At 37.8% G+C, this 9877-nt stretch overlaps 1 protein-coding gene across 1 annotated transcript in view; it reads left to right on the forward strand.

Moving 5' to 3' along the window:
* Positions 1–3346, forward strand: part of CUNH8orf48 (chromosome unknown C8orf48 homolog) — a gene marked incomplete at its 5' end in the record, with an annotated part of 13712 nt that extends 10366 nt beyond the window's left edge. Inside the window, 2 exon segments of the mRNA XM_029084152.1 lie at positions 1800–1952; positions 3167–3346. Of these exon segments, the coding sequence (XP_028939985.1) occupies positions 1800–1952; positions 3167–3346 (333 nt within the window).
* Between the last annotated feature and the right edge of the window lie 6531 nt (positions 3347–9877).

Here is a 9877-nt window from a genome sequence, read left to right on the forward strand (position 1 = left end):
TGGTTCTGTGGATCTGAGTAGTGACCATTACCTACAGATGCCTTTACTCATAAATCTGGGCCTTGGCAAATGTCTATACTTTGTTTGAAATTATTACAGAATGTCTGCATCTGGGAAGGTATTTCTGATAAAACAAAAAATGAGCTTTGAATAGTAATTACAGTAATTTAGTTTTTCTCTCTATCACATTTGCTGCCTTTAACTTATTCCCATGTTGTGTAGTAAAAGTGATAACACATTCCTCTGCAAAGTCTGTGCCAGGTGAGCAGGGAGCAGTACTTTTAAAGTCAGTTCTGGCGTGATGATTATTTCAGGCTTCCTGTTTGTTTAAATTGTTTTGAAATTTCAGCAACCTGCATTCTTTTATTGTATTAATGTTAACCAACCCACCATCCAAATTTTGTAGAATTTTTACAGCTTCTTTATTTTTCTTACGGTGTGGTAATCTATTTTCTAGGGAAAATGACTGCTATGTCTATTTGCTTCTGTGTTTACCTCCACATAATAACATTTTTGTGCAGAGGAGAAGGAATCAAGGAAAAAGAGAGAGGGGCTTAAGACTTGACTTTCTAGGCTTGATTCCACTGCTTTTGTAGGAACTTACTGCGTTTAGGTAACCAGATGGAATCTGTGTAAATTAAATCGGGTCAAATTATTGATATTGCATAAATGCACAAATACTGGGATTTGTCTAATGCTGTTAAATATGCTTAGGATTTCACGGTGGATACATTAACATAGGAATTAAGTGTTACTGTTCATCTTACAAAGAAAACTGTTGAATTTTGTTTGTATTCTGACTCAGAGCTGCATATAGATATTTAAACTAATTGCTTTGGTGTTATTTACCTCTTAGAATTTGGAAAGATAACTTATATCCTCTATGGTTGGTATTTAAAGCCTCATGTATGCTCTCAGCATAGGAACACTGCTGTTCTATAGCCTCATTACAGACAGGCAGTTATATATGGTGGAATTACTGCTGATTAACAATTGCTGTTACAGAGTTGTGATGATCAGATATTTGAAATGTGGAGTAAAACACATTAATTTAATCAAGCCTTCAGGAATTAGTGTATTTGCTGTTGTGGAAAACTGTTTAGTGTGCACAGACTGGCTTCCTGGAACTTCAGGTGCTCATTAAGCAAGAGTAACTAATGGCTGGTGGTGCTCTAAACATATTTAACACTAGCAAAATATGTATAGATTACACTGGCAAAATTGTAATTTGTATTGAGGATCTACTCAGGGTCAGAGGAGTTACACTCACTAAAACAATTTTTCTGCCAGCGTAACTGCGTCTTCTCAGTTGGTTTTGGCTGGTCACTGATGTGTTGCTTGGCAATCACATGGCTTCATTTTTAATTTTTATTTTTTTTGACCATTATAGTTTCTGTGGAAGAAGTCAGTAATGTCTGTGCAACATCAAGAAAACTGCCTATTCCAAGGAGAATAGTATCTTACAGATCAGTGGTATAGTTCTCTCAAGCATCAAGAAAACTGCCTATTCCAAGGAGAAATAGTATCTTACAGATCAGTGGTATAGTTCTGAGTTTTAATTTAGAATTATCTACTTATACCCAAGTTCTCGCTGCTGGATGGGGTAATACCTGGGGAAAATCAAATATATTTAGTGTGAAAACATTCAAGCAGGCTCATCAAGATGATAGTGTGATAAAGATTATGAAATAATGTACAGCTGCTTACAAAAGTTTTGTCTTTAGACAGTATCGGTATTTGTGTTTTTATTGATTGTTTGTAATGGAGTGACCATCTTGCATCAAGGTCTCGTCTTTCAGGTGGTGGAAGCGCAAATCCATGAATCTTCAGTGTGCCCTGACTGTCAGAAGAAGAAAGCAGAGTTAGCTGAGATTACTTTTCTCAGACGAAAGAAAATTCTAATGGAAAGTGCTTTACTCCAAGAGAAATTTGAAGAGCAGCTTTACTCCAGAGTAAGCAAATGTTGTTTTAAAAAAAGTTGTGGTACATTTTCTATATACTCTAACTAAAGAATCTGTAAGCCAAATTTCCCTCTGATTTATGGTAGTGAGATCAGATTGACCTGAACGCAGTGCAAGTCAAATAGAATTTGGCTCCCTATCATCAATAAAATGCTTGGGGCTAACATACTGCTCAAGTCGTTTGCATTTACCTGATTTATATAAGCTGAAGGTCCTAAAATTATTTTGGGCACATCTTGATTATTTCCTCCACAGTTTGTTTTCTGATGGGCTGTCCAAGACAAAATGGTAAATAACAAAATGATGTGATATGAGGTAACTGTGCCCACACTAGTCCTCCTTACTCATCCTTTGGCGTAGGAGTCTCGGAACAGGACGCTGCCACATGTTATGGAGGCCAAAGCCTCTCGGATGCACTGAGATTTCTTCTTGGAAGAACTCTCTTCTGTCTGTGTTTGCTGCCACAAGGATTAGAGGTTTATCGTTAGGTATTTAATGGTCACATAGACGTGCTTAGGGACATGGTTTAGTCGGGGACTTATCAGTGTGAGGTTAATGATTGGACTTAATGTTAAAAATCTTTTCCCATCTAGGTGATTCTGTGGGTGAAATGCCTCTGGAGCAGATGGTAGGCAATGTAAGCTGAAACTTAGACAATTCCTTTGGTCTTTGGTGTCTGTTCCTCAGGATGATTGTTTTCCTGAAGGAAGAACTCTTCACTCACTTTTTGAAAGGGAATCAGAAAGGTTGTTTCTAAGCAATGAATAATAAGTAGTGCTCTCTGAAGCTGCAAGATCTGTCTTTCTGTGTCTGTGAGCAGGATGGGAATTTGTGCGCATTCGTTTTTTTCCTAATAATGCCAGTCTCTTGATTTTTGACTCATTCACTCCATAGCTAAGATTGGAGAACTTCAGTCTCAAGTGAGGTTTCACTTTTTTCTCTCTTGTTTTTCTCCCAGCTTCCCTGAAAAGGCCAGCTGCTTTTTCCTTCCCCTCCTTAGTGTAGAAACCTGCTTTATGGGGCAGATCACTGGCCACACTTTAAACAGGGTGCTTTAAAAATCCAGCACAATTATGCTGATGAGTGCTGCCTCCCTAGTTGCTTTCAAGCACTGGATGTAGCTGCCAGTGGTAGACCTGTGATACAGGACATGAGAAATGACAGGAATACAAAACCAAGTAATTTCTGTTTCCTTTTTATTTCAGGATGTGCTTACACTTCTAGGAGAAGCACTCAGAAGCTTTCCCAAACCTTCAGAGGATCCCAGGAGCTTATGGCAGAGGCTGAAAGGTCAGAAAATAGACAGCTTGAAAGTAGTAAACACAACTCAAGGGCATAAAGAACTGGGAGAATCTTCTGCAGGCAGTTGTACTGAATGCCAATGATTGTGGATAAAACCTGTTTTGTCAGTGATGAATTGGGTGGTGGTTTAATATTCTTGCAGGTGGAGCCAGATAATGCCCAGCATGCTGGCATCTGGGTTATGATTCACTTCTTTATTCTTCCTAAATGCAAATGTTGCAATGTATTGTAATCCAGCTGTATATGTTTTTTAAATTCCAAAGCCAACACTTTCTATTATTAATCTGCCAAGTAATAAGTATTGTTTTTTTGAGGGATTGTTTGTGGGATTTCAGAGCAGCTCACAGCTCCTTCCATCCGTAAGAAAAATAAATGGTTCGGTTTTTCAGAGCAGGGAGGTGTAATTACTGGATTTCAGCTCAGTCTTTCCCCACTGTCTCATGTTAAATGGAAAGTGAGTGCCCCAGGTGGAGGAGAAAAAGAAGGTTGCAAAGTAACTGTAGAAAGGAGTAAAATGAAGCGAGGTATTTATAGAACTGAAATAATGAAACTATAACAGAAATTAATCAGCAAGACTGAGGATGCCAACAGGACAAGAAATGATAATAAATTAATCATAGAACCTATATAGGATAGGTGTCTAGGAAGAGAAAAACAACATAGATTAAAATTGGAATAAGATGCCAAATAATATTTTTGACAGTTTTTTGAATATACTTTGGAACTTGTTGTAATTTTCTGTGATTTTTCGAGATGGCAAAGTTACCTTCTTTCGAAGAGTATATCTGGGTGAAAGATTGGTATCCAGTGCACATCCAAATGAAATGGCTTTGTGCTGGGTATCTCGGGGGGCTAGACAATGAAATCATTTTCGTTGTAGCCTGAAAAGATGTATGCTGATCCGTGAGCACAAAGGCAGCCCACCTGTCTGATTATGGCTGACAGCAAGAGCTCATTGCATTGCTCTTGTGGCGACTTTGTGGCTGTTGGACTTGTGTGAGCCATAAATTTACTGACTCTCATCAGTCTCCAGTTTCCTGACTTCTGTGCGTTTAGATTGCTGAAAGAGATGTAAATCTTAAAGGAGTATCCTTATCTATGAACTCCTACTGAATTTTGATTACAAAGAAAATATGATTAAATCTTACTGTTGCGTTTTATTTTCCCATTTTGGGACAAGTGTATGTATTGTTGAAGTTGGTGTTGTAGTTTATACCCATATAGTTTGCTGTGCTGTGTATTGTTTATAAGAGTGCTTGAGGGCTGTTTAGCCTCTTGTTTTCACTTCCCACAAGTAAAACTTGCAAAGAAATGCTAGGATTTAGAGGTGGATGGGCCCACCTTTGTTAGCAAGTATCTGCCTTTTCCTGCTTGAAAACTGACCTTGAATGATTTCACTGGGAGTTGATCCCGAGTAGGTCAAGCCCCAAGTGGAAACATAGTGCAGCCCGAAGTTGTTCAAAGCTAGTTGTCGTCACTGCTTCAGCGACAGTTTATTCTGGTCTCTTGTAAACAGCAGATTTAATACTCTGTCAAAAATATTCCCCTAGGCTTGACTTTAACTTTTGAATTGTCACTGTGGATTACATAGCTACCTATAGAATGAATAAACTTCTGCGTGTTTCTTCCCATTGCTCTGTAATCCTGAGAAATGTTTAAATCCCTTAAATCTCCTACCAGCCAATCTTATAAACCTTTTCTTTTCAAACATCCCATCTCTGTTCCTTATTTGCTTTGGGTGACACTCTCCATTTCTCTCAGACCTTTTGAAGTCTCTAGCAATCTGCTTAACACCAGGCAAAGGATGCCCCGTACTCCATTGGAAGTCTCGTAAAGGCTGTTGGATGTAGAAGTTGTGATCAGGAATTGAATCCTTTGCAAATGTAATTTTGTTGTTACTGCCAGTCTGTGTAGCTTTCAGCCCTTACAAAAACCACAGAAAGTGAGTTCCAGGGCTCTAAATATAGATTGATCATTTTTATAAGTAGAAGAAAGCATTTTGATATTTTTGCTTTCAGTACATAGATGCTTTTCTAGAAATACTGAAATATTTCTTTGCAATTCTTTTGTCAAGCCTTTATGTAAATACATTGAACTATGAGCTGTTTGGGCTAGGCATCTGACAATATTTGTCTGTAAAAGGCACAGCACAGTGCATTTACTTGGTTGTCTGCATAAATGTTACAAAGATAATTCAGGTAGCTCCTCTGAAAAATCAAAACATGTTTTGCTTATGTCTGTTACATGCATTTTCCTCCTGCTCACTACAGTTCTTTCATTTTTCATCAATAATGACTCCAAGATCTAAGTGTTTGTCTTCTGTTTTCTTGTAGCAACTGTTAGGGGTGTACAGTGGAATGAATGATCTGAGTCTCTAAATAATTTATTTAATAATCCTGCAATGTTTGAGACTAGAGATCCAAAAATTCTGACATAGAGGGCGTAGTGGGGGGGAAAGTAGATAATCTCTCTTCCTTTTTCCCTTCACAGGAGCTTTCCCCCTTCCTTTCCTCAGCAGCAGATTTTTCTTTTTAGCCAAAGAAACACTCTAAAAGGATGGTCAAAAAATATTTATTCACCTGCTCCCTTGTTTGTGCTTGCTGGGGCAAAAAGGAGCAAGGTGGATCAAGGGTGATTCATATGGTAAGCAGCTGTAGTACTGAAACAAATCAGTCTCCCTATTAAAAGTACTTTGAAGCTTTTGGTTTCTAGCTTTCATGCTGCACATAGTTGCATTATTTAATCTTCTGAATGATTTGTGATGTAGTAGAGTTTATTGCTCCAAACTTTATACAAATATTCAAGGGGGTTTCGTAGATACTTTGTTTTATATTATATGTATGCTGATAACTGATTTCGTGAAGTTATGCTTTATAACTGACCCTTTGGATAAACTTATATTTCTCAAATTATCATTAAAATCAGTTTCCTGTGGAGTACAGCAATGTAATTGCCACTTTCATTTGCTTTAGCTTTCTCTGTAAAAACAAAAACAAAAACCCAACAAAAACCCCAAAACATTAACCTGGCTTCTAGGTTAATTGTGTTATTCCACAGCCTTGTTTCTAACCATCTGTAGGTCATGGGGCTTTGTGTTTGTTTCTCCTCTAGGGTGAACTTGCATCTCTTTCATGATAGGCTTCTAACGTGTGTTTGAATGGGAATGAGGTTTTAGTGCAGTTGATTTACCTGGATATGAACTGGGGACAAAGATAAATATGTTTGAATACTGATTTCTGGCTCCTTGTGAAATACGTGGTCACAGAGTGGTGGAGGTTGGCAGGGACCTCTAGAGGTCATCTTGTCCAACCCCCTGCTCGAGCAAGATCACCTGGAGCCAGGTAGGACCTAGTCCCACTGGTCCAGTTGTCCTTGAATCTTTCTCTGAAGCTAAACTACAAACTGAAATGCTTCAGACCCCCTTGGGGCCGCTGCCTTTTCATAAAGCCGTCTCACGGTCATGGGTTTGTTGTGTGGCAGGAGTCAGGTTTTTGGGTGTTGTGTTGTTTTGGTGGTGTTTGGGTTTTTTTTACTATAGCCTGTTTGATCAGCTTCCAAGAGGAGGAGCTGCTCCCATTTATTCATATTGGGAGCTTGACAAAAATTTTAAACTGGTGGCAATGAGGACAAGGTTTTCTTGCTGGAAGGGATCATGTTCCTCTGTAAAATTGTTAGCTGACACAGTGCCCAGATTCTTCTTTAGTAAAAACCTGAATTATAGCTTTCAGTGCAGTTGTTCCAAAGCATAGATACATACTCTAGCAAGAGCTGGTGTGCTTCCACCTATGTATTTTTAAAGCATTTTGAAATATACTTTCATTCTTCAAACTGTAATTTTATTACCATTCAGTATGATTTTCAGAGAGTGACTTTTTTGTCTCTGCTCAATAAGAGCTAACCAAGACACTACATGCAAATTGTTAATGCCTGCGACAGAGTTGGTATTCTCAGTGCCACTGTGTTTAAAAAATGTTTTTTAATTTTGTGTATACATATATTAATCTTAGGAATACTACATTTTATGCAACTATGTTAACTGTTCCTTTTTCTTCCACAACTGATTCTGAAGATCTTTGTGGGCACTGACAGCAGCCTGATCTGTATGGGTGGAGGCTGGGAAATGAGGGGGAGTGTATACCTCCTGTTAGGAAGGTACTAGGTCCTCTATTGGTCAAATTACCTATAGAATTGATCAGGGTACCTTAAAAATAAAATTCCAGCTTCTGGGCATGGATATTCACTGCTTATTTATTCATTTATTTTGTAATAAAATAGTACTGTTTGTTCTCACATAGACTAGTGTGTATGATATATCTATAGCATGTAACAGAAACCTTTAGAATATTCTGTGAAAATTCATATTTTTAGTTGATAGCACTTTAAGAACATTTACATCCTTCATCTTGACATTTTTAAATAGAACATTTTTTGCCTACAGAAGTAAGTTTTACAGCATCATCGCAGTATTATAGCTTGTTTAAAAATACATACAGCATTAAGGGTAATTGCAAGCAAGCTATATACTTGAGCAGGGTTTTGCTTGTAATTGTACGTGTTTTCTACTTTTTAAAACAATTAGGTACATTAATATTACATCCATCACTTTGTTAGAAAATATTACTTAGATATGCTACTCACAATAGATCTGTCATTTTTCTGTGACATAATATTACAGGCTGTGAAAATAGAAACACACCCTCGTATGGTTGGTTTAAAAATAATTACAAGCCTAGTTAAAAAAAAGTGCATTAGGCTTGCTCTTTCCTTGGTAAGTTAGGTTCCAGTAATGTTGGGTGTCCTTAATCCACTTATGGTTGAAATGCCACTAGCACCTCTCAGCTCTGAACCTTGTGGAAAAGAAATACTGACTTACCACCTGCAAAGAGATTTAGGGCTTGGTCCTGTGTGCTTTCTGCATGAAACTGTTGCTGAAGACATCAAGAGTTCTTCAGCTACAGGCTTTCAGGACCAGGCTGCTGAGTATCTGTGGATCTGATTGACCCAAGATTCCAATTGGATTTCAAAATTTTCAGGCAGATGGTGAGATCAGTGTGAGACAATGCAACTGCGCTGATTTTTATCAACTGTGTTGGTTTGCATTAACCAAAATCTGACCTTTTGCCTTCTATGGGCCAGTGGATTTTTGAAAGAGTGCGAGCAACAGATTTAGATTTACTGTAATACAATAGAGATTAAAAATACATGATTGCATTGCTTTTACTTTGCACAAATGAGACTAAATATATAAATATATATATATATATGTATAATAAAGCTGTAGGAAATATCCAAACTGCTAACAACTCTTATAAATAAGATAAAACAAGGATATATTTGCCTGGAAATTTCATAGTTGCCATTCTTTTATTATTTTCATTTTCAGTTAATGCAAGAGTATTTCATGGTGGATCCTTTTCTCTTTTTTTTTTTTTTATGAAACAAGTCCAGGCGTGCTTTGAAAAATGCTCTTTTCATGATCTTTCTGATACTCCTCTTGTGCTTTCTGCAGTTTTTTACTTCTCAGTTTCCACTTGTGAAAACAGTAGGTTACTAGGGATGTCATTATCAAAGAGAAGATAATAATCAGCACTATTATCAGTGCAATGGTGGATGAGAGGGACCCCTCTAGCTGCTTAGTTTCAGTGTCTCTCGTTGTGTTTAGTTTAGCAAAGTTTTCATAGTCTGTGGAGGCCAAAAGTGCAGATACAGGAACTTCCTTGAACTTGGGCTTCATTGGGATTCAGTAGTTGTTCTCACTCAGTCAAAATTTCTGAAGAAGCAAGGACTACGATTCCCTTGTCGCCCGTGTCATTTGTAAGACAGTTTTCTCCTCAGGTTCTCCAGGCATAGATGAGGCTCAGAAGCTTTGTTTGTTTATGAAGCCAAGGAGCGCAGGAGTAACAGTGTGTGTCACAAAGTTTACAGCACAGGTCATCTATATCCGAAGTTCTGTAAGTCAGAGAAGCGTGTGCACTCTTGTTGTCTTTATCAAGGGGCGGGGGAAAGCTGCTGAGCTGACTGCCAGATTGTGATTCTTTTCTTGAAGAGATAATTGAAGAAAATCAAATCAATTTTCCAGTAACATTGTGGTGGCAGGGCTTATCCTCAAGCTTAAAAGAAAAACAAGCACTGCAACAAGTGTAGCTTTATGAATTTGTTCAGTGAAAGGTTTTCTTTTCTTCCCCCAAATATTCCCAAAAGAGAGCGAAATCAAAGGCATATTTTTTTGCTGAGGGGCAGTCTTGGTTTTGCTAACATCATAGGCATTAACAAAATCAGCTACAAAGCAGGAGCTCTCATGTTTTTATTTTCCCCTCTTCTTTGATATTTGCTCTCAGACTTGGCTTGTCTGGAGAGGGTTTTGATTTGGGGATTTTGTCCTTTTTATACTGGAGTTTAGGAGATGACCTCACTGATTGCAAATCTGGAAAAATTACCTAGGTGGAAAATGACACAGGATTATTTAAGAGGTGAGCTCCCCTAAAGGCAGTGAGCTGTAATCTAGAATTTAAAAAACCTTACTCTTTCATAATTGTGATAGAATTTCAAATACATTTAAGTCATTTGGCTTTGATACATGCTATGTATGACATATTTTAAAAAATTTACTCATC

This window comes from Antrostomus carolinensis, unplaced genomic scaffold (genome assembly GCF_000700745.2).
Source record: "Antrostomus carolinensis isolate BGI_N321 unplaced genomic scaffold, ASM70074v2 scaffold12573, whole genome shotgun sequence".
Classification (NCBI taxonomy): domain Eukaryota; kingdom Metazoa; phylum Chordata; class Aves; order Caprimulgiformes; family Caprimulgidae; genus Antrostomus; species Antrostomus carolinensis.